The sequence below is a fragment of the Salvelinus fontinalis genome, unplaced genomic scaffold (assembly GCF_029448725.1).
Source record: "Salvelinus fontinalis isolate EN_2023a unplaced genomic scaffold, ASM2944872v1 scaffold_0181, whole genome shotgun sequence".
Classification (NCBI taxonomy): domain Eukaryota; kingdom Metazoa; phylum Chordata; class Actinopteri; order Salmoniformes; family Salmonidae; genus Salvelinus; species Salvelinus fontinalis.
The window spans coordinates 63183-88015 of NW_026600390.1; the positions used below are offsets into that span (position 1 = coordinate 63183).

General features: G+C 47.0%; 1 protein-coding gene across 1 annotated transcript in view; it reads right to left on the bottom strand.

Moving 5' to 3' along the window:
- Positions 1-24833, bottom strand: part of exoc4 (exocyst complex component 4) — a gene marked incomplete at its 3' end in the record, with an annotated part of 213325 nt that overhangs the window by 54889 nt on the left and 133603 nt on the right. The window contains 1 exon segment of the mRNA XM_055912558.1: positions 3360-3582. Coding sequence (XP_055768533.1) covers positions 3360-3582 — 223 coding nt within the window.

Here is a 24833-nt window from a genome sequence, read left to right on the forward strand (position 1 = left end):
TCACCATCTCTGTATTCTAGATGGCCCTTCACCATCTCTGTATTCTAGATGGCCCTTCACCACCTCTGTATTCTAGATGGCCCTTCACCACCTCTGTATTCTAGATGGCCCTTCACCACCTCTGTATTCTAGATGGCCCTTCACCACCTCTGTATTCTAGATGGCCCTTCACCACCTCTGTATTCTAGATGGCCCTTCACCACCTCTGTATTCTAGATGGCCCTTCACCACCTCTGTATTCTAGATGGCCCTTCACCACCTCTGTATTCTAGATGGCCCTTCACCACCTCTGTATTCTAGATGGCCCTTCACCACCTCTGTATTCTAGATGGCCCTTCACCACCTCTGTATTCTAGATGGCCCTTCACCACCTCTGTATTCTAGATGGCCCTTCACCACCTCTGTATTCTAGATGGCCCTTCACCACCTCTGTATTCTAGATGGCCCTTCACCACCTCTGTATTCTAGATGGCCCTTCACCACCTCTGTATTCTAGATGGCCCTTCACCACCTCTGTATTCTAGATGGCCCTTCACCACCTCTGTATTCTAGATGGCCCTTCACCACCTCTGTATTCTAGATGGCCCTTCACCACCTCTGTATTCTAGATGGCCCTTCACCACCTCTGTATTCTAGATGGCCCTTCACCACCTCTGTATTCTAGATGGCCCTTCAGCACCTCTGTATTCTAGATGGCCCTTCACCATCTCTGTATTCTAGATGGCCCTTCACCATCTCTGTATTCTAGATGGCCCTTCACCACCTCTGTATTCTATATGGCCCTTCACCACCTCTGTATTCTAGATGGCCCTTCACCACCTCTGTATTCTAGATGGCCCTTCACCACCTCTGTATTCTAGATGGCTCTTCACCACCTCTGTATTCTAGATGGCCCTTCACCACCTCTGTATTCTAGATGGCCCTTCACCACCTCTGTATTCTAGATGGCCCTTCACCACCTCTGTATTCTAGATGGCCCTTCACCACCTCTGTATTCTAGATGGCCCTTCACCACCTCTGTATTCTAGATGGCACTTCACCACCTCTGTATTCTAGATGGCCCTTCACCACCTCTGTATTCTAGATGGCCCTTCACCACCTCTGTATTCTAGATGGCACTTCACCACCTCTGTATTCTAGATGGCCCTTCACCACCTCTGTATTCTAGATGGCCCTTCACCACCTCTGTATTCTAGATGGCCCTTCACCACCTCTGTATTCTAGATGGCCCTTCACCACCTCTGTATTCTAGATGGCCCTTCACCACCTCTGTATTCTAGATGGCCCTTCACCACCTCTGTATTCTAGATGGCCCTTCACCACCTCTGTATTCTAGATGGCCCTTCACCACCTCTGTATTCTAGATGGCCCTTCACCACCTCTGTATTCTAGATGGCCCTTCACCACCTCTGTATTCTAGATGGCCCTTCACCACCTCTGTATTCTAGATGGCCCTTCACCACCTCTGTATTCTAGATGGCCCTTCACCACCTCTGTATTCTAGATGGCCCTTCACCACCTCTGTATTCTAGATGGCCCTTCACCACCTCTGTATTCTAGATGGCCCTTCACCACCTCTGTATTCTAGATGGCCCTTCACCACCTCTGTATTCTAGATGGCCCTTCACCACCTCTGTATTCTAGATGGCCCTTCACCACCTCTGTATTCTAGATGGCCCTTCACCACCTCTGTATTCTAGATGGCCCTTCACCACCTCTGTATTCTAGATGGCCCTTCACCACCTCTGTATTCTAGATGGCCCTTCACCACCTCTGTATTCTAGATGGCCCTTCACCACCTCTGTATTCTAGATGGCCCTTCACCACCTCAGTATTCTAGATGGCCCTTCACCATCTCTGTATTCTAGATGGCCCTTCACCACCTCTGTATTCTAGATGGCACTTCACCACCTCTGTATTCTAGATGGCACTTCACCACCTCTGTATTCTAGATGGCCCTTCACCACCTCTGTATTCTAGATGGCACTTCACCATCTCTGTATTCTAGATGGCCCTTCACCACCTCTGTATTCTAGATGGCACTTCACCATCTCTGTATTCTAGATGGCCCTTCACCACCTCTGTATTCTAGATGGCCCTTCACCATCTCTGTATTCTAGATGGCCCATCACCACCTCTGTATTCTAGATGGCACTTCACCACCTCTGTATTCTAGATGGCCCTTCACCATCTCTGGACTAATTGACTAAAACAGGTGCACGCACGCACGCACGCAGGCACACGCACACGCACACACACACACACACACACACAGCCTAAACATGCAGGTAGACACTGAAGAAGAATCAACAGTCTAGGTATTTATTGTAAAGGTCAATGTGTAGACATACGGCCCTATGAGAAGACTCATTCTGTATACACTACTGTAGAGTATTCACATAGACTAGCTTTGAGATGCAACATCCACTGTTATATATCTGATCTGGGGAACACATTGTTGTGAGAAGTGATTGATCTCATCTTTAATAGGGGAGGAGCCAGGTGAGCCTGCACAGTAAGTGGTATCTATGGAGATGATAGGCCCACTTCTTGTGCTGGAGGAAATGGGTACCTCTGTGTATGTGTGTGTGTGTGTGTGTGTGTGTGTGTGTGTGTGTGTGTGTGTGTGTGTGTGTGTGTGTGTGTGTGTGTGTGTATTCTAAAACCACCAATTAACTGCTTCTACAGGGTCAGGGAGAATCAAATGCTGTTTCAGAGACAATTATGATTCTGTGAGATAGGTGGGTGGATGGCTGCCAAATATCACTGTGTGTGTGTGTAAGAGAAAATTTGTGAGCGAGAGAGAGAGCGAGCGAGGTGGCTGTGGAAACCTCACAGAGTCCAAAGGAAACTATTACCTGGCCGTATACTAACTGATGAATTCACGAACTGTAAGTCTCTCTATATAAGTGCGTCTGCTAAATGACTCAAATGTAAAATGTACACCAAAACATAACTGAAGAAGAATGTCGACCTTGTGAATAGGTTGTGAACAGGTTGTGAATAGGTTGAAGTGAACAGGAAACAAAGTATGAGCAGAAGTAAGCATACGTGTCTGCATAAATATGTTCACACAGACAGTTGTATGATTTCCATGTTTACCATGTCATATTATGTACCCATTTGTGAATATGCGTGTCCTGCGAGTGTGTGTGTCCGTCCTGCGAGTGTGTGTGTCCGTCCTGCGAGTGTGTGTGTCCGTCCTGCGAGTGTGTGTGTCCGTCCTGCGAGTGTGTGTGTCCGTCCTGCGAGTGTGTGTGTCCGTCCTGCGAGTGTGTGTGTCCGTCCTGCGAGTGTGTGTGTCCGTCCTGCGAGTGTGTGTGTCCGTCCTGCGAGTGTGTGTTCCCGGCACCCCTCACCTGCAGCAGGGGTCTCTGCACCGCCAGGACCTTCATAGTATCGGCACTAGCCAGGACTTTCAGTGGATCTGCTGTCTTGCTGACGGCCTGGATCTCCTTGTTGATCTCTGTTCTGACCTGGTGCAGGAACAGGTCGTTGATGTAGTAGGTCAGGAAGGTCCGGAGCTGGCACTGCTTGGCCTGGCCCGGTGGACCCATGTTCTGCTCCGTCTCATTGATGAACCTTGGGAGGGACAATGTTGAGGGAAGGTTAGAGAGAGTGGAGAGGAACGTTGGGGCAACATTAGCCTGGATAAACCTATGGGGTGAAACAGAGAGACTGGACAGGAATGTTAGTGCAACGTTAGAGAACCTTGAGCCATCGTTAGAGAAACTGTACAGGAAGGCTACAGCAATGTTAGCCCGGATATAGATATTTATCCAAAGCGTGCATACATTGTTCTTGGGGGTGGCCCCAGCGGGAAACGAAGCAACGATCCTTGGCGCTGCAAGCACCAGCCTCGACCAACTGAGTCACACAGGACCACTTAGGGAAAGGGGGGATACCTAGTCCGTTGTACGACTGAACGTCTTCAACTGAAATGTGTCTTCCGCTTTTAACCCCTCTAGGAACGTAAGAAGTAGTTCCACTAGCTGCAGTACACAGATGCTGTAATACCCATGATAAGGAGGCGATAATGTATTCCCATTAAATAAACAGAGGGCAATTGTGTTACGGAAACGAGTGGTAGTATTGAGAACTAATTTGGAGAGAACAATTGCCGTGCTTACTGTATTCATACTTTTAGAAAAGTTAAGAGTTAAAGGGCGATAACGTGCCAGGATGTTTCCATGACCAGTCCAGGACAACTTGGACAAACTGCTCGGGATAAGTCCTTGAAAACACTGGCGTCCTCCGATCTACATGGGTGAGTGTTTAACTAGCTGTTGAGTTGGTCAGATAGGGTCACACGGCAATGTAAGGGCTGGGGAACACCATACACACCTCATTTGTCAAGAAATCACTGATAATCACGAGGCCTGTCTCTTACACACACACACACACACACACACACACACACACACACACACACACACACACACACACACACACACACACACACACACACACACACACACACACACACACACACACACACACACACACACACACACACACACACACACACTCCTCCACGCAAGAGCGAGTGTGTCCTCAACAGCTTAACACAAATAAATCACATCCTTCACGTCAGGGTGAAGGGGGACAGATCTTTTCAGAGTTGGAACTATGGAGCAATGGAAGGAAGGAAGGAAGGAAGGAAGGAAGGAAGGAAGGAAGGAAGGAAGGAAGGAAGGAAGGAAGGAAGGAAGGGGAGGAGGGAAGCAGAAAGTGAGGTAGGGAAGAAAGCAGGAAAGATGGAGAAGCTGAACAGAAGAAGGGAAGGAATGAAGAAAGGAAGGAAATGAATGAGTGAACAAGAAGGAAGGGAGATGGAAGGAAGGATGGAGTCAGGGAAGACTCCTATGATGTCTGGGCTATAGGTGTCTATAGTGGGGGACAGCAGGGCTAGAGAGAGGGCTCTGTAGAAGGCTCTAGGTGTCTATAGTGAGGGACAGCAGGGCTAGAGAGAGGGCTCTGTAGAAGGCTCTAGGTGTCTATAGTGGGGGACAGCAGGGCTAGAGAGAGGGCTCTGTAGAAGGCTCTAGGTGTCTATAGGGAGGGACAGCAGGGCTAGAGAGAGGGCTCTGTAGAAGGCTCTAGGTGTCTATAGGGAGGGACAGCAGGGCTAGAGAGAGGGCTCTGTAGAAGGCTCTAGGTGTCTATAGGGAGGAACAGCAGGGCTAGAGAGAGGGCTCTGTAGAAGGCTCTAGGTGTCTATAGGGAGGGACAGCAGGGCTAGAGAGAGGGCTCTGTAGAAGGCTCTAGGTGTCTATAGGGAGGGACAGCAGGGCTAGAGAGAGGGCTCTGTAGAAGGCTCTAGGTGTCTATAGGGAAAGGGGGGGGGGGGGATACCTCAGTTGCACAACAATACACAACAGTTGCACAACCACTGAAATGTGTCTTCTGCATTTAACCCAACCCCTCTGAATCGGGTGGGGGTTGTGAGAGAGAGAGAGTGAGAGAGTGAGAGGGTGAGAGAGAGTGAGAAAGAAAGTGAGAGAGAGAGAGAGTGAGAGAATGTGAGAAAGAAAGAGAGAGAGAGAGAATGTGAGAAAGAAAGAGAGAGAGAGGTAAACTGTAAGAGAAAAGGAGAGGTCTCCTAAAAATCCCTCATCGATTCCCACTGCGGTTCCTGAAGCCACTAAGTAGAAACTCTATAGTAGACTAATTTAAGTTGAGCCTACAATGACTACCAGGCATCCAGCCCATCTTAAATACACAGAACATCACTAAATACCCCTCAATAACTCTAAATAGAATTAGTGCTGACAACGTTTAATAAATGTGCTTTTTTTGTTGTTGTTATTGATCGAGAACCCAAGCTGCAGCGTAAACGTGCCATGCAGACCAAGAAGATACATCATGTCCTGCTACTATTGTCATTGTCTCAATATGCACAGCAAGTTGATGGATCTGGATTGGTGTGTGTGAGCACAGATGGATTTTAGTTGGTTAGAGCAATAACGTTTGAATAATGTTGGGGAGAGGACGGATGGATTCAGTCGAAGCCGCTCTCTGTCCAAATAACCATCTGGAGCTGAGCCTCAGGACTTGGCCCTGTGTCACCATGCAGTCAGCTGAGGTAACTCAACTGCTTGTCCAGACACTTAGCTAACGTTCAGGTACTAACCCAGACATTGACCTAACAACCAGGTAACATATTTATCAAATTGGCTGATAACGTTCAAAGGAATGTTGATGACGGCATTAAGTCCATTCAATTAATACTACAGTCTAGTGCCAACTTTGTGGCATTCTCCCTACTTTACACACACACACGTATGCCCACGCACACACTCTGTAGCCAAGCAGGCTGTTGCCAGGCAACAAACATATTTACATAAATCTAATGACCCATTGTATCTTCAAAAGTTGTAACCACCTCCACAGTAGGGCTAAATGATATTCCACATGCCTGTATCACAACAATGATGTTTTCATGGTCTCGTCTCCTTCGCTCCCTTCTGTGCTGTGTGCACCTTCCCATTCACACACACACACACTCACTCACACACACACACACACACACAAAGCCCCTCCCCCTGCCACTCACAACAACAAAGACGAGAGATCCTTCTTTCTCTCTGACAAGCGGTCTCAACTCGATTTTTGCATCTGAGTTCATATGGACACCGAAACACAGAGACTTTATTTTACTGTCAGAGAAGTTCACTTCTCTACCGATAACTGTTTTATGTCTCAACTCCTCAAACTGCACGCAGAGCAGACACTGCTGAAACTGGGGTAGCATGAACATTGGTTCTGGGAAATGAATGCTCAGTGAGTCGTACACGGCATGGCTGTACCACGTACCGCAAGCAGCATTTTAGCCAAAGACTTTTATACTAGCTGTCATGTCTGTGTTTTATAAATGTGCATTAAGCATAAAACACCATTATAAGGAATTGGCAACTCGTTCTCATTCTAAGAAATAAGGTAGGCCACTTGATTTCAACATGTGAACAAAGTGGACAGAATAGCATGTTGTTCAGACAGATGGAGACAGACAGAAGGGAACAAAGTGGACAGAATAGCATGTTGTTCAGACAGATGGAGACAGACAGAAGGGAACAAAGTGGACAGAATAGCAGGCTGTTCAGACAGATGGAGACAGACAGAAGGGAACAAAGTGGACAGAATAGCAGGCTGTTCAGACAGATGGAGACAGACAGAAGGGAACAAAGTGGACAGAATAGCATGTTGTTCAGACAGATGGAGACAGACAGAAGGGAACAAAGTGGACAGAATAGCATGTTGTTCAGACAGATGGAGACAGACAGAAGGGAACAAAGTGGACAGAATAGCATGTTGTTCAGACAGATGGAGACAGACAGAAGGGAACAAAGTGGACAGAATAGCATGTTGTTCAGACAGATGGAGACAGACAGAAGGGAACAAAGTGGACAGAATAGCAGGCTGTTCAGACAGATGGAGACAGACAGAAGGGAACAAAGTGGACAGAATAGCATGTTGTTCAGACAGATGGAGACAGACAGAAGGGAACAAAGTGGACAGAATAGCATGTTGTTCAGACAGATGGAGACAGACAGAAGGGAACAAAGTGGACAGAATAGCATGTTGTTCAGACAGATGGAGACAGACAGAAGGGAACAAAGTGGACAGAATAGCATGTTGTTCAGACAGATGGAGACAGACAGAAGGGAACAAAGTGGACAGAATAGCATGTTGTTCAGACAGATGGAGACAGACAGAAGGGAACAAAGTGGACAGAATAGCAGGCTGTTCAGACAGATGGAGACAGACAGAAGGGAACAAAGTGGACAGAATAGCAGGCTGTTCCGACAGATGGAGACAGACAGAAGGGAACAAAGTGGACAGAATAGCAGGCTGTTCAGACAGATGGAGACAGACAGAAGGGAACAAAGTGGACAGAATAGCAGGCTGTTCAGACAGATGGAGACAGACAGAAGGGAACAAAGTGGACAGAATAGCAGGCTGTTCAGACAGATGGAGACAGACAGAAGGGAACAAAGTGGACAGAATAGCATGTTGTTCAGACAGATGGAGACAGACAGAAGGGAACAAAGTGGACAGAATAGCATGTTGTTCAGACAGATGGAGACAGACAGAAGGGAACAAAGTGGACAGAATAGCAGGCTGTTCAGACAGATGGAGACAGACAGAAGGGAACAAAGTGGACAGAATAGCATGTTGTTCAGACAGATGGAGACAGACAGAAGGGAACAAAGTGGACAGAATAGCAGGCTGTTCAGACAGATGGAGACAGACAGAAGGGAACAAAGTGGACAGAATAGCATGTTGTTCAGACAGATGGAGACAGACAGAAGGGAACAAAGTGGACAGAATAGCATGTTGTTCAGACAGATGGAGACAGACAGAAGGGAACAAAGTGGACAGAATAGCATGTTGTTCAGACAGATGGAGACAGACAGAAGGGAACAAAGTGGACAGAATAGCAGGCTGTTCAGACAGATGGAGACAGACAGAAGGGAACAAAGTGGACAGAATAGCATGTTGTTCAGACAGATGGAGACAGACAGAAGGGAACAAAGTGGACAGAATAGCATGTTGTTCAGACAGATGGAGACAGACAGAAGGGAACAAAGTGGACAGAATAGCATGTTGTTCAGACAGATGGAGACAGACAGAAGGGAACAAAGTGGACAGAATAGCAGGCTGTTCAGACAGATGGAGACAGACAGAAGGGAACAAAGTGGACAGAATAGCAGGCTGTTCAGACAGATGGAGACAGACAGAAGGGAACAAAGTGGACAGAATAGCAGGCTGTTCAGACAGATGGAGACAGACAGAAGGGAACAAAGTGGACAGAATAGCATGTTGTTCAGACAGATGGAGACAGACAGAAGGGAACAAAGTGGACAGAATAGCATGTTGTTCAGACAGATGGAGACAGACAGAAGGGAACAAAGTGGACAGAATAGCATGTTGTTCAGACAGATGGAGACAGACAGAAGGGAACAAAGTGGACAGAATAGCAGGCTGTTCAGACAGATGGAGACAGACAGAAGGGAACAAAGTGGACCGAATAGCAGGCTGTTCAGACAGATGGAGACAGACAGAAGGGAACAAAGTGGACAGAATAGCAGGCTGTTCAGACAGATGGAGACAGACAGAAGGGAACAAAGTGGACAGAATAGCAGGTTGTTCAGACAGATGGAGACAGACAGAAGGGAACAAAGTGGACAGAATAGCAGGCTGTTCAGACAGATGGAGACAGACAGAAGGGAACAAAGTGGACAGAATAGCATGTTGTTCAGACAGATGGAGACAGACAGAAGGGAACAAAGTGGACAGAATAGCAGGCTGTTCAGACAGATGGAGACAGACAGAAGGGAACAAAGTGGACAGAATAGCATGTTGTTCAGACAGATGGAGACAGACAGAAGGGAACAAAGTGGACAGAATAGCAGGCTGTTCAGACAGATGGAGACAGACAGAAGGGAACAAAGTGGACAGAATAGCATGTTGTTCAGACAGATGGAGACAGACAGAAGGGAACAAAGTGGACAGAATAGCAGGCTGTTCAGACAGATGGAGACAGACAGAAGGGAACAAAGTGGACAGAATAGCAGGCTGTTCAGACAGATGGAGACAGACAGAAGGGAACAAAGTGGACAGAATAGCAGGCTGTTCAGACAGATGGAGACAGACAGAAGGGAACAAAGTGGACAGAATAGCATGTTGTTCAGACAGATGGAGACAGACAGAAGGGAACAAAGTGGACAGAATAGCATGTTGTTCAGACAGATGGAGACAGACAGAAGGGAACAAAGTGGACAGAATAGCAGGCTGTTCAGACAGATGGAGACAGACAGAAGGGAACAAAGTGGACAGAATAGCATGTTGTTCAGACAGATGGAGACAGACAGAAGGGAACAAAGTGGACAGAATAGCATGTTGTTCAGACAGATGGAGACAGACAGAAGGGAACAAAGTGGACAGAATAGCAGGCTGTTCAGACAGATGGAGACAGACAGAAGGGTGTGTTCATAACAATTACACTGTCAACCTTGTTAGATATATGTTGTGAATTGCCCATAAATTAGAAAAAACTATAGCAGCAGTAGGGTACAAGAGCTACAGTAACTGTCAGAAGTTGGAAGCCACCTCCACAGTAGCAGTAGGGTACAAGAGCTACAGTAACTGTCAGAAGTTGGAAGCCACCTCCACAGTAGCAGTACGGTACAAGAGCTACAGTAACTGTCAGAAGTTGGAAGCCACCTCCACAGTAGCAGTACGGTACAAGAACTACAGTAACTGTCAGAAGTTGGAAGCCACCTCCACAGTAGCAGTAAGGTACAAGAGCTACAGTAACTGTCAGAAGTTGGAAGCCACCGCCACAGTAGCAGTACGGTACAAGAGCTACAGTAACTGTCAGAAATTGTAAGCCACCTCCACAGTAGCAGTAGGGTACAAGAGCTACAGTAACAGTCAGAAGTTGGAAGCCACCTCCACAGTAGCAGTAGGGTACAAGAGCTACAGTAACTGTCAGAAATTGTAAGCCACCTCCACAGTAGCAGTAGGGTACAAGAGCTACAGTAACTGTCAGAAATTGTAAGCCACCTCCACAGTAGCAGTAGGGTACAAGAGCTACAGTAACTGTCAGAAGTTGGAAGCCACCTCCACAGTAGCAGTAAGGTACAAGAGTTACAGTAACTCTCAGCTAATAATTTGACAACACATAATGGTGTACCTCAGTTCTTCTGACAATGCCAAGTTGCCCACATCATCATAATAATACTATTGTAAGCCAGGGTCTTGGCTACTTCTGGAGCTGTGACCGGCCCAGGTCATATACATCTCTATTATGTCTACAACTAAATCACTACTAAAATTATTCTTTAAACCTAGAAACTTTCCTATTCAACGGATAAGAATTCAATAATGAGGTCTGTTTAAGATAATATGTTTACTATGGTGGAATCCAATATGACATTTGTTGAAAAAGGTTGTTTGGGTAATGACAGTGAGTAATTCCTAAATGCCACCCTATTCCTTATAGACCCTGGTCAACAGTAGTGCACTATAAAGGGAATCGGGTGTCATTTGGGACACAAACAGAGACAGCAGAACACCCAGGGAAGATGACGTCACAGGGCACAGCATGAGTCTCATCACCACGGAAACACCACGGCAACAGTGTGGTGATGGTGGTTGGACGCCGGTGCTCCGGTCTGGGAAATACAAATGAATAACCGTGCAAATCTGATTAGCAGTCTTCATCCTCCGCACACACATTGACTCATCCCTCTAACACACACACACTCGACTCATCCCTCTAACACACACACAGCGCACTGTCCTGAAGTCATCTCGACCCTGAACAGACTCCACAGACATCCCCCCTTCACACACACCGAGGCAGCCAGCAGGCATTGCTCACTCTTAATAAGGAGATTAGGTCCCAGAATTGGAGAGCTGTTCCATGGTCTTGCTAGTCCAGCAGCAGAAATAGAATGACTAGTGGGATGGACAGTCAGTCAGTGGTTTAATGGTTCATCAACAGGACATCTTCATTAGTCCATGTGCTAATGAGTCTGACACCCAGGCCACACACACACACAGACACACACACACACACACACACACACACACAATGATCTGACTCCATCACTGATCAGTCCACACACCCACTAGTGAAGAGACAGAGAGCAGCAGCACTTCCTCTCCCAGGGCAGGGCTCTTCTGGATCCAACGGCTCTTCCAGTCGCACTAAAACCCCAGTTTATTAGCAGAGACTGCCGTTGATTGTGCTAGACAGCATCTAATTGACTATCTTTAGGAAACAGATGTCGGAGCCCGAGGCTTAGTGCTGGATAATTGTCTGCGCAGTACCCTCCCTGTATATGTTGATATAAAAATAACATTCACAACTCACTTACACCAAAGTCCTCTAAATCTAATATAACTCCCATCTTGTTCAGAACTCACTTACACCACAGTCCTCTAAATCTAATATAACTCCCATCTTGTTCAGAACTCACACCAACAGTCCTCTAAATCTAATATAACTCCCATCTTGTTCAGAACTCACTTACACCAACAGTACTCTAAATGCTTGTTTTCAGAGGTAGAAGGACGATGATCTGAGGTCTGTTTTGTTTGTCCTCCCAAATGAGTAAGTTTAGGACTTGGAGAGGCTCAGCTGATCCTCGATCTGTGCCTAAGGGAAACTTCTATTTGGAGTGGGATGCTGGAGAGAGAGCGTGCCAAGACAGATTATAAACTATTTAAAATCTCCCAGAATTCCCCCTGGGCTCCGGCCTATCAGCCGTGGCCAATTCCCATTACTCTGGCCACCAAGGAGGCCATACCTTGCTGAGACCCGACACACACTGTTGGAGATGAGTGTGTGTGTGTGTGTGCGCCGAAGTCTGTGCACAAGTGTGTGTGTGTGTGGTGTGTGTGTCAATACTTCCAATCACCCAATAAAACACATAACTCCAGGCTTGACCGTGCTTAGCCAACTGATGACATTGTGACATCAGCCCAGTCAGCTCTGCTGTACACATTCACCTCAATGATCCCAGTGTAATAAAAAGACTTTGACTGGGACATTTTATGGGATTCACGACGCATCAGACATTACTTTTATTCAAAGGAATTAAACAATGAATGCTAAAACTGCAGGTTTTTTAATTGTTCTTCAACTGCATCCCAGTGGAGTAAAATAAAACGATATGAATGAGTCACTACGGCATATTAAAACACACAGACCACAAACATCATCCAGAACCACGGTCGGATGTACTGGCTCACTTTAGACTTGCCTGGCATTTACTAGGTATCAACAGGTACTTTCAGCTAGGCATTTCAAAGAATCCAACCCAATTGGTAACTAACTGGTCCATGCGGTAGTAATACCCACCATATAGTATTTTACTCCTATGACTATAAATGCCTTCTTACTGGACAAGGAATCTAGTCCTCCAGTCAACTTTCTCTCTAGTAACCAAATTCAGGAACGAGTAGGGTTGAAAAATGATGGTGACTTCCACAGAATTCAACGTTTTTCCAGAAGTCCTGGTTGGAGGAAACCGTATTTCCTGCTTATTCCCCCCATGATTCTGGAAATCTTCCAACCAGGATTTCTGAAAAACCTGGTAATTTTGGAGAAGTCACTGGAATTTTGCAACCCTAAGGACGAGGTTGCTGTACAATATGCCCAAGGCACCAGTAGAGCCCCATATCACCACTAGATGGCAATATGACAGCTTCCTCCACAAATCCCTCACAACACCAGTGTCTGACTCGAATCCCCTGATAGAAATGGCATTGAGAGAGCATTAAGATTCTACTCGCTAGGTTACCGTCTAAAGCCTGCTCGCTGTGTGTTGTGTTTATCGTTTTCTCCCGCTCAGACAAAGAGAGGCAGAGTGAAATGCATATGGTCGTCCCACACACACGCCCACCTCTCTCCCAGACTCCCCGCTGTCTGCAGCCCTCTCTCACCCCTACACAATTATTACACCAGTTAACGGCAATCGTGTGTGTGTGTGTGTGTGTTATGCCATATTGGCAGGTTGGAACACAGCTTTTCTACTAAAAAAAACAGGGAGGAGGAGGAACGTGAGGAAGGAAGAGCTACAGTAGCCAACTAACCCTGTCCCTATGGGAGTTCTACTGTCCTCATTCTAACCCTGTCTCTATGGGAGTTCTACTGTCCTCATTCTAACCCTGTCTCTAAGGGGGTTCTACTGTCCTCATTCTAACCCTGTCTCTATGGGTGTTCTACTGTCCTCATTCTAACCCTGTCTCTATGGGAGTTCTACTCTCCTCATTCTAACCCTGTCTCTATGGGAGTTCTACTGTCCTCATTCTAACCCTGTCTCTATGGGAGTTCTACTGTCCTCATTCTAACCCTGTCTCTATGGGAGTTCTACTGTCCTCATTCTAACCCTGTGTTTCTCCTAAGAGGACTATGGGAGTTCTACTGTCCTCATTCTAACCCAGAAGGAATGGTCTTCCTATAGGCACCTCAGTGAGTTACATGTTCAAGGAACGGTCTCTGTTACTGTCCCCATTGTGTAAGTTATCATGATGCTACTGTTGTAATGCTGTTACTTTAAATCTGTACACCACGACAGGCAAACCATGATCTGGTTGTTACAGTAAGGTATCGTTTCCAACAGGTGGCGTCACTCCTACGTCATGCTGGTCCCTCGTCTGACGAAGGACAAGACCTTGTTTGTGTGAATCTCAGTGTCTGTACTAGACCTGTCTGAGAGTTTGTAGGAGTGTGTGTGATTGTGTGTCCATGCCTCTGTGTGTGTGTATCTGTATCCGTGTGTGTGTATACATGTGTGTGTTTGAGCACGGTCCTGTCTGTGGGTGTGTAGACCAATTAAAGCAGGTGAGATTGATCACCTCAGGCTCTCCCCACCGTCTGGGCTTCCTGCAGTCAACAGGAAATGAGATGGCCTCGTTTAGCTGACGTCGTGCCACCATGACAAATCACCCGCACAGAAGCCATGCAGGTCCTGTGGCCTCCTCTCTCTTCTTTCTTCTCCTCTCTTGTCTTTTCTACTGCTCTTTGTTTCTCCAACCTCTCTTCCCCCATTCCTCATTTCCTTTGTCCCCTTTATGTCTCCAAGTTCTCAAAGTTCTCTTCTCACGTTTCTCCTACTCTTTCTGTCTCCAACCTCTCTTCCTCGTCTGTGGAGAAAATGCCTATTTCTCCTCCCCTTTATCTGCTCTCCTCTCTCTTGGTTTCTCCCATCTCTCTTCCTCCAGTGTGAAGAAAATACAATGTATGTGTGTATTCATTTAACTGCAAGCGTTTAAAATGCAGGAGGACCGCAAATAAAAGAACTGTGCTAATGTCCATGACAACAAGGGTAGTTACAGGCTGTAGTGGATATGACCCATGCTAATGTTCATGATAACAAGGGTAGTTACAGGCTGTAGTGGATATGACCCATGCTAATGTTCATGATAACAAGGGTAGTTACAGGCTGTAGTGAATATGACCCATGCTAATGTTCATGACAACAAGGGTAGTTACAGGCTGTAGTGGATATGACCCATGCTAATGTTCATGATAACAAGGGTAGTTACAGGCTGTAGTGGATATGACCCATGCTGATGTCCATGACAACAAGGGTAGTTACAGGCTGTAGTGAATATGACCCATGCTGATGTCCATGACAATAAGGGTAGTTACAGGCTGTAGTGGATATGACCCATGCTAATGCCCATGACAATAAGGGTAGTTACAGGCTGTAGTGAATATGACCCATGCTAATGTTCATGATAACAAGGGTAGTTACAGGCTGTAGTGGATATGACCCATGCTAATGTTCATGACAACAAGGGTAGTTACAGGCTGTAGTGGATATGACCCATGCTAATGTTCATGATAACAAGGGTAGTTACAGGCTGTAGTGGATATGACCCATGCTGATGTCCATGACAACAAGGGTAGTTACAGGCTGTAGTGAATATGACCCATGCTGATGTCCATGACAATAAGGGTAGTTACAGGCTGTAGTGGATATGACCCATGCTAATGCCCATGACAACAAGGGTAGTTACAGGCTGTAGTGAATATGACCCATGCTGATGTCCATGACAATAAGGGTAGTTACAGGCTGTAGTGAATATGACCCATGCTAATGCCCATGACAATAAGGGTAGTTACAGGCTGTAGTGGATATGACCCATGCTAATGTCCATGACAACAAGGGTAGTTACAGGCTGTAGTGGATATGACCCATGCTAGAACATATGGGCAGGTGCACACACACACCACACACACAAACTGCACAAGCTAGCTTACACACACACCAATCCCCTGGCCCGCACAATGCATCTCTTTGCCAAGGCCCAGTGGTTTTCCTCTGAATAGTGTTGTCTGAGAGGAGGCAGCTCGTAGAAAACCAGGGAGATTGACCCATTAGGCCTTGAGAGCAGAGGGAGGACGGCCTATATAATGGGAGTGTATGGGGGCAAATCGCTGCTTTGTGCATACTGTATAATAACATATAATGGAGGTCTATGGAGGGGAAAGCAGGTGATTGGGCTGTTCTGCACTGTTGGTTGTTCAATGGGGGGCTATAGAGAGAAATGTGGGTGATTGACATTGGGACAGTTGGGGCAATTCAAGCTCTTCAGAAAAGGGCCCAATCATGTCCTTCAGGCTTAAAACGGCTGAAGCCATTTCCCCTTTACACTCCTAATAAGAGCTGGCAAATGCCTCACTTAGGGGTACCGCACCCAACGCCCCCACAATACACATCCCATCCACCTCCTTCGTACAGTAGCTGACGACCCAATCAGTCCCCATGAGTTGGGCAAAGGCAGGTGATGTCCATGCTGTTGCACTATCTCTCTGCTCCTGAACACTTTATAGTTTACACATTTTTCCAATTACAAGACTGGGATTTACAGGCTGCAATAAACAGGCTATTTCCTGCAGGTGCTGTTTAAGGAAGCGGAGAAGAGGAAACAGTTTGATAACAACAGAGGGGCTTAAGTAAAATAGCAACACCACAGGTTGTTTATACAAGGGCATGTGCTAACGTACTGGCAACCTTTCACCTTGAAGCTTATCCCACTTACCACAAAGACCATATGAATACATACAAGACATACACTTTTCTTTTAGTCCTTTTTTTGGCTCGAGAACCATGTAAAAAGAGATTGAAACTCAATTCAAGGTGACATTACGTGTGAAAACAGGGCTGAGAATTGTTTCACCTTAAGACCCTTCTCCCACGACAAGATAGTCAGATAAGCTTCTGTCTGAGAAAAGCCTTCTATCTCAGCATAGAAATACAAGTCCTCTCAAACTTGAAGCTCAATGTCAAATGAACACAGTGGGTGATTGATTAAGTAGAAGGTGGCTCCAACAGGGTCAAACTGAAGCCAAACTTACAGGAGCACACCAAGGATGAGGGGTGAAGTTAGATGGAGCGAGGAGGGTATAAAGCACCAGACCCTGGGATAAATCAATGAGGCTGGATTGCTGGAGTTATGTACCAACACACATCCACCTGGACCACCTAGAGGGGGTTTAAACCGCCCCAAAGAGAAAACAGACTTTCTTGGAACTAGGAACACGAGTGTGTGCACACACCACTCACACACACACCCCTCTCGCTCACTCACACACACCACACTCTCGCTCACACACACACTCACAAATGTGCGCACACACACACACACACACACACACACACACACACACACAGAGTATGACTCAGTGATGTTGTCTGTATTGACAGGTTCTCCAGACAGACTGCACTTTCCTCCAAGAAAACACTTAACCCTCGACTAAGCTCAGACAAAAGCCTTGGGGCCTTAAAATTGACAGTCAATTTGCCCTCTGCTGCTCTGAAATATGCACTGAGTGTACACAACTACATTTTCATGACAGACTGACCAGGTGAATGCAGGTGAAAGATATGACCCCTTTTTTTATCCCTTTTTCTCCCCAATTTCGTGGTATAAGTCTAGTTACAGTCTTGTCTCATCACTGCAACTCCCGTACGGACGACTCGGGAGAGGCAAAGGTCGAGAGCCGTGCGTCCTCTGAAACACAACCCAACCAAGCCGCACTGCTTCTTGACCGCACTGCTTCTTGCCCACTTAACCCGGAAGCCAGCCGCACCAATGTATAGGAGGAAACACTGTACACCTGGCGACTGTGTCAGTGTGCACTGCACCCGCCCCGCCACAGGAGTCGCTAGTGTGCGATGTGACAAGGACATCCCTGCCGGCCAAACCCTCCCCTAACCCGGACGACGATGGGCCAATTGTGCGCCGCCTGGACTCAAACCCAGAATCTCTAGTGGCACAGCTAGCACTGTGAGGCAATGTCTTAGACCACTGCGCCACCCGGGAGGCAGCTATGATCCCTTATTAATGTCACTTGTTAAATCCACTTCAACCAGCGTAGATGAAGGGGAGGAGACAGGTTAAAGAAGGATTTTTAAGCCTGGAGACAATTGCGACATGGATTGTGTGTATGTGCCATTCAGAGGGTGAGTGGGCAAGACAAAAGATTTAAGTGCTTTGAACGGGGTATTTGAACGGCCAGGTGCACCGGTTTGAGTGTGTCAAGAACTGTAACTTTTCACATTCAACAGTTTCCTGTGTGTATCAAGAATGGTCCACCACCCAAAGGACATCCAGCAAACTTGACACAACTGTGGGAAGCATTGGAGTCAACGTGGGCCATCCTACCTGTGGAACGCTGTCGACACCTTGTAGAGTCTATGTCCCGACGAATTGAAGCTGTTCTGAGGGCAACTCACTATTTGGAAAGTGTTCCTAATGTTTTGTGCACTCAGTGTATGTGCAAGTCAGAGAAGTGTTTTCTCTGCTTTACATAGCACAGAGGTTGAACATCAACATATTGACACTTCCTCTGGGGGGGATGCTCAAGCATTTTGCGACACCCGCAATAACATCTGCTAAATATGTGTGACCAATAAAATGTGATTTGATTTGAATAAATACATTTGATTTGATACATTAAGGTCAAAGACTGTCCCCAAAATGACACCCTCTTCCCTGCATTTTGCTCTGGACAAAATGTGTAGACTGGATGCACTCGAGCTCGAGCTCGCTCCCTCTCCCCCTCCCTCTGCCTCCCTCTGCCTCCCTCCCCCCAGCATTACATTTGGACCTTTATTTCACTGCAGGGCCTCCCCATCCTCCGGACCAGGTAGTCACCGCCTGATTGAAGGTGAAAAGAAAAACTGCCATAAAGAAAGACTGGACGGTGGAGCGAGAGACGACCCCCCTGATGAAGACTAGCAGGGAAGGAGGGAGGAAGGAAAGACGGGAGGGGTGTGAAAAAGAAGAGAGGAACAGAAAATAGGAGGATGATTGAACATTTGTTAACCTGAGTATGAAAAGTAACCTATTATGCCACCCCGTCCCCACAGACCCCGTGCCCCCCCCACCCCACCGTTCATTTTCTCCATAGTGACACCTTGCTGAAATGGATCAATCAAATAAAATGACATGGCTCTGTATTTGGGGACAGTCGTGTTGACGATGAGATGCAATTCCAGCAGCGGGCGTCACCCCTGTGCTTGTGGCTGTCATATCTACAGCAAGGATATTACCTACACATCACAATACACAACACAGGTTGGAATGGAATGGCTACCCTTCAGAAGGCAGAGGCACACTCACAGCCATTACCATATCATACGGCTACTGTGTGCAGTACTGTCTGATATGAATATGATGTGGGGGTTCAATTATTTATAGATCTCTTCATATCACATACAGAGCTGTCTGTCTGTCTGTCTGTCTGTCGCTGTGTGTTTGTGTTGCAGCTAACTGAAGATGCCCTGAGGGGGAAGGAACAGACAACCTTGACCTCTGACCTTTTGCTTGTGTTCTTCTGCTGAGAAGTGACAGTGTGTGTGTGTGTTCTTTTTGTGCAGTGTGTGTGTGTGTGTGAGCGCACACACAAGTATGGTTGTGCCTGCACTGTTTAGGGAGGTTAGTTGGGGTCAGCTGACTGGACATGCCTGCTGTCATTAAGCCCTCTGATTTCTGAGTGAGCGGAGGAGAAGGGCGATGGGGGGAGGAAAAGAAAGGACAGAGGAAAGGAGAGAAGGACGCCCTCACCTGAGGGGAGGATGGGGGTAAATGAGGGAGAGGGCAGTCGAGCGTTAAGAAAGAGATGAGGGTAAACCAGGACAGACCCTTCCATAGAGGTTACATTGTGTTTAGGTCATTGGCAGGCAGAGTCATAGTAACCTTAAGAGGACGCTGGGACAACACTGCAGCAACCTCCACGTAACCATAGCATTGCAACAGATCTATGCTGCTTGGGTGGCCTGTCTCAGTCTGTGAGGGTGCCGTTGGGTGAGGGTGCCGTTGGGTGAAGGTGCCGTTGGGTGAGGGTGCCGTTGGGTGAGGGTGCCGTTGGGTGAGGGTGCCGTTGGGTGAGGGTGCCGTTGGGTGAGGGTGCCATTGGGTGAGGGTGCCGATGGTTGAGGGTGCCTTTGGGTGAGGGTGCCATTGGGTGAGGGTGCCGATGGGTGAGGGTGCCATTGGGTGAGGGTGCCGATGGGTGAGGGTGCCGATGGGTGAGGGTGCCGATGGGTGAGGGTGCCGATGGGTGAGGGTGCCGATGGGTGAGGGTGCCGATGGGTGAGGGTGCCGATGGGTGAGGGTGCCGATGGGTGAGGGTGCCATTGGGTGAGGGTGCCGATGGGTGAGGGTGCCGATGGGTGAGGGTGCCGATGGGTGAGGGTGCCGATGGGTGAGGGTGCCGTTGGGTGAGGGTGCCGATGGGTGAGGGTGCCGATGGGTGAGGGTGCCGATGGGTGAGGGTGCCGATGGGTGAGGGTGCCGTTGGGTGAGGGTGCCGATGGGTGAGGGTGCCGATGGGTGAGGGTGCCGATGGGTGAGGGTGCCGATGGGTGAGGGTGCCGATGGGTGAGGGTGCCGTTGGGTGAGGGTGCCGTTGGGTGAGGGTGCCGTTGGGTGAGAGTGCCGATGGGTGAGGGTGCCGTTGGGTGAGGGTGCCGTTGGGTGAGGGTGCCGTTGGGTGAGGGTGCCGTTGGGTGAGGGTGCCGTTGGGTGAGGGTGCCGTTGGGTGAGGGTGGTGTTGGGTGAGGGTGCCGTTGGGTGAGGGTGCCGTTGGGTGAGGGTGCCGTTGGGTGAGGGTGCCGTTGGGTGAGGGTGGTGTTGGGTGAGGGTGCCGTTGGGTGAGGGTGCCGTTGGGTGAGGGTGGTGTTGGGTGAGGGTGCCGATGGGTGAGGGTGCCGTTGGGTGAGGGTGCCGTTGGGTGAGGGTGTTTCCCAGGGAAAAACAGAAGTATTCAATAAACTTGGATTGTAAAGTAAATGTGTTTCTTTTTGTTTTGACTAGTGAAATAGTTCTGAGAGAAGCAGTGCCACGTTAAAAGACAAGTCGTTTCATCACAACACTCTCTTGGATATAGGCTTTGGTTGAATAACAGTATTGTTTTGCTATAATATGGCTGATCGCCATTCATTTCTCAATGACACCCAACGGACTCCAAGCAGGTCAGTATTAAAGAAAGATGCCACTCCATTCTCCAGTGTCACAGACACTTTCAAGAGCCACTTTGGAATTTTTTCATTAGGCCACGCTGCGTGTTTCAGTGCAGTTGTCAAGGGAGCTGGTGGCAATATTCAATACTGCTGTTTCACAAAGTTACAATCTAATTTGCACTTGACACCCATCATTTCCATAATATGTTCCTTCCTTCCCTCTCTCTCATGTCTTTAGATGGGGCTGGTGTGTATATGTCTGTTTGGGTGGGGCTGCTCGGGGTGGAGCGTGCCTCGTTGGCTGATTTGGGACAATTTGTGGGAATGTCGTTGGGAGCACGTAAACAGACAAGCTAATCAGGAACACAACAGCCCTAATCAGACTGGAGTTAAATACCTGATGCTTAATGAATACCACCCCACTATTACGTCATGACTAAATAACATGTCTGTAAAATGCACCTGGATCCACCTAGGATCAGACCAGACGTGGGTCCACCTAGGATCAGACCAGACGTGGGTCCACCTAGGATCAGACCAGACGTGGATCCACCTAGGATCAGACCAGACGTGGGTCCACCTAGGATCAGACCAGACGTGGGTCCACCTAGGATCAGACCAGACGTGGGTCCACCTAGGATCAGACCAGACGTGGATCCACCTAGGATCAGACCAGACGTGGATCCACCTAGGATCAGACCAGACGTGGGTCCACCTAGGATCAGACCAGACGTGGATCCACCTAGGATCAGACCAGACGTGGGTACACCTAGGATCAGACCTGGGATCAGACACTCACCCATAACGACGCTGAACTCTGTCAAAAAACACCACCAGGGAACTCAGAATCCAATACTGTATAAATATGTCAAAAGTGTCTGTGTGCCTGAAATATCAGCCATTGTATTTTTGTCTATGTCTGGATTCCCCTTCTCCCCACCTCCACATCACACCCTACATCGTCACAGCAGACCGTAGCAGGGTGAGAAGGTGAGAATGAGGGGAGAAACGATGCGTTGTACTTAGCAAATTGCATTTGAAACCAGGAGGGAATAAATACAGGAGATAAATCCAAGCTCTAATGTGCCTGAAATCCATTAGAAATCTCCTATTCACACATCAGAGAAATCACATTACAAGACGGCTAATGTCATTTCTCTGGTTTTTGACTGCGCGTCGCTGCGAGGGTGAGACAGTAACATCAAACATAATGGATTTTCACCTCTTTTTTTCTCCTCTCTCTCTTTCTTTCTCTCGTTCTATTCCGTTAGGATATTACATTCAGGGGTAGTCTTTCTTGGGGAGGTAATGAATTTAGCCCGGGAAGTCTGGAGAGGGAGGCTGGAGGGTTTTTGTGAATGTGTCAGAGCTTCGCTATTCAGCTTTCTGCCATAAACACACTGCTTCAGACTTCTGGACTTTGAAAAAGGTTTCCAAAGTTCCACAAGCCAGGGGATATTAGACAAAGAAACCTGAGGAGGGGAGGGGCTGTTTCTTTGTTCTGACTCAATCACAAACTGCCAGCTTGGGTTTTCCACATTCTGCACATCAGAACAGGAAGGCCACTACTGCAACATGACTGGGCTTTAATCAGACAGAAGAGCTACAACGGGGAGGGAAGAGGGGCAGAAGGAGGATAGAGGGAGGATAGAGAGAGAATGAAAGAGACAGAGAGAGACCAAGAGAGAGAGAGAGAGAGAGAGAGAGAGAGAGAGAGAGAGAGAGAGAGAGAGAGAGAGAGAGAGAGAGATAAGAAAGCAATCACCTACAGAGAAATGAACCTGGTGAAGAGCCCCCTAAGCAAACTGGTCCTGGGGCTCTGTTCACAAACACAAACAGACCCCACAGAGCCCCAGATACAGCAACACAATTAGACCCAACCAAATTATGAGAAAACAAAAAGATAATTACTTGACACATTTGAAAGAACCTACAAAAGAACAGAGCAAACAGAGCAAACGTTGCTCTAAACAGAGAGTACACAGTGGCAGAATACCTGACCACTGAGACTGACCCAAAGTTAAGGAAAGCTTTGACTATGTACAGACTCAGTGAGCATAGCCTTGCTATTGAGAAATGCCGCCAAAGGCAGACCTGGCTCTCAAGAGAGGACAGGCTATGTGCACACTGCCCACAAAATGCGGTAGAAACTGAGCTGAACTTCCTAACCTCCTGCCAAATGTATGACCATATTAGAGACACATATTTCCCTCAGATTACACAGATCCACAATGAATTTGAAAACAAACCTAATTTTGATAAACTCCCATGTCTATTGGGTGAAATACCAAAGTGTGCAATCACAGAGGAAAGATTTGTGACCTGTTGCCACAAGAAAAGGGCAACCAGTGAAGAACAAACACCACTGTAAATACAACACATATATATTTGCACATCATTACAACAATGCATATAGACATAATATGACATTTGAAATGTCTTTATTATTTTGGAACTTCTGTGAGTGTAATGTTTACTGTTAATTTATTGTTTATTTCACTTTTGCTTATTATCTATTTCACTTGCTTTGGCAATGCTAACATATGCTTCCCATGCCAATAAAAGCCCCTTAAATTGAGAGAGATTGAGAGAGAGAGAGAGAGAGAGAGAAAGAGAGAGAGAGAGAGAGAGAGAGAAAGAGGATAGAGTGAGAAGGATAAAGAGGGAGAAGGAGTGAAGTAAAGGGAGGGAGAAGGAGTGAAGTAAAGGGAGGGAGAAGGAGGGAAGTAAAGGGAGGGAAAATTTGTGAAAGAAGGAAGGAGATCCGTAGAGATAGAGAGAAGAGAGAGAGAGAAGGAAGGAGAGCCATAGAGATAAAGAGAAGAGAGAGAAGGAAGGAAGGAGATCCATAGAGAGAGAGAAGAGCGAGAAATGAGGCTTGTTAAAAATAGACAGCATCTTCTCAGTAAGAACCCATCTCCAACCCCGACGTCACACGACCATGTGTATTCCAATAAAACACTACTGCATTTCCAGAAAACCAACCCTGAGACAAAATACTAATTGATTGGTTCAACCAGAGAAGCCCGTAGCCAGCAGAGGAACACGGTATTGAACTACATGAAAGTAACTACCTGTATGTACACAAGTACCTCATTTTACTCACTTAGTGAATGTAAATAAACCTGGAAATCAACTAAATGTGTATTCACAGTAGCCCCAGTAGTTCCTCACTTCTTCTGATGATTCCCACCATGTTGTAATAGGGAATATGGTGCGATTTTGAACACACCCCCTGAATCCAAATAGGCTTAAACCAAGCCTATTTAAATGAACGATGGTTCACACAACTGGGGTGGAAACTGAAGCAGCAGCAAGAGTAGAACGAAGAGTTACATAGAACACATCTTCCATCCTCCACCATGTAATTCAGTGACTGGGCTCAGTTAATACAACACTAGGAGGTGTGTGGAGCAGTCTAACATCACCTGATTCATAGCTACACAACCACAACCACACACACACACACACACACACACACACACACAACCACACACACAACCACAACCACAACCACACACACAACCACAACCACACACACACACAAAAGCTCACGCAAACACACCACATGCGCACATCAGGGCGCACAAGGTTGAGGTTAATTGCAATTAAATTCTTGAAATCACTCATGAAATTGAGAATTGACATTAAATTCAATTAGAATTTTGTCTTCAAGTTTTGAAATTTAATTAGAATTAGACTGTTTAAAAATTAGAATTAAATAGAAATTGTAAAAGCATGTAATCTTTGGAATTTAATTCAATTGGAATTCAATACTTGTACATTTCCCAGTTCATGGAATTAATGAACTTAGTATAAAAATTTTACTGCAAGACTTGT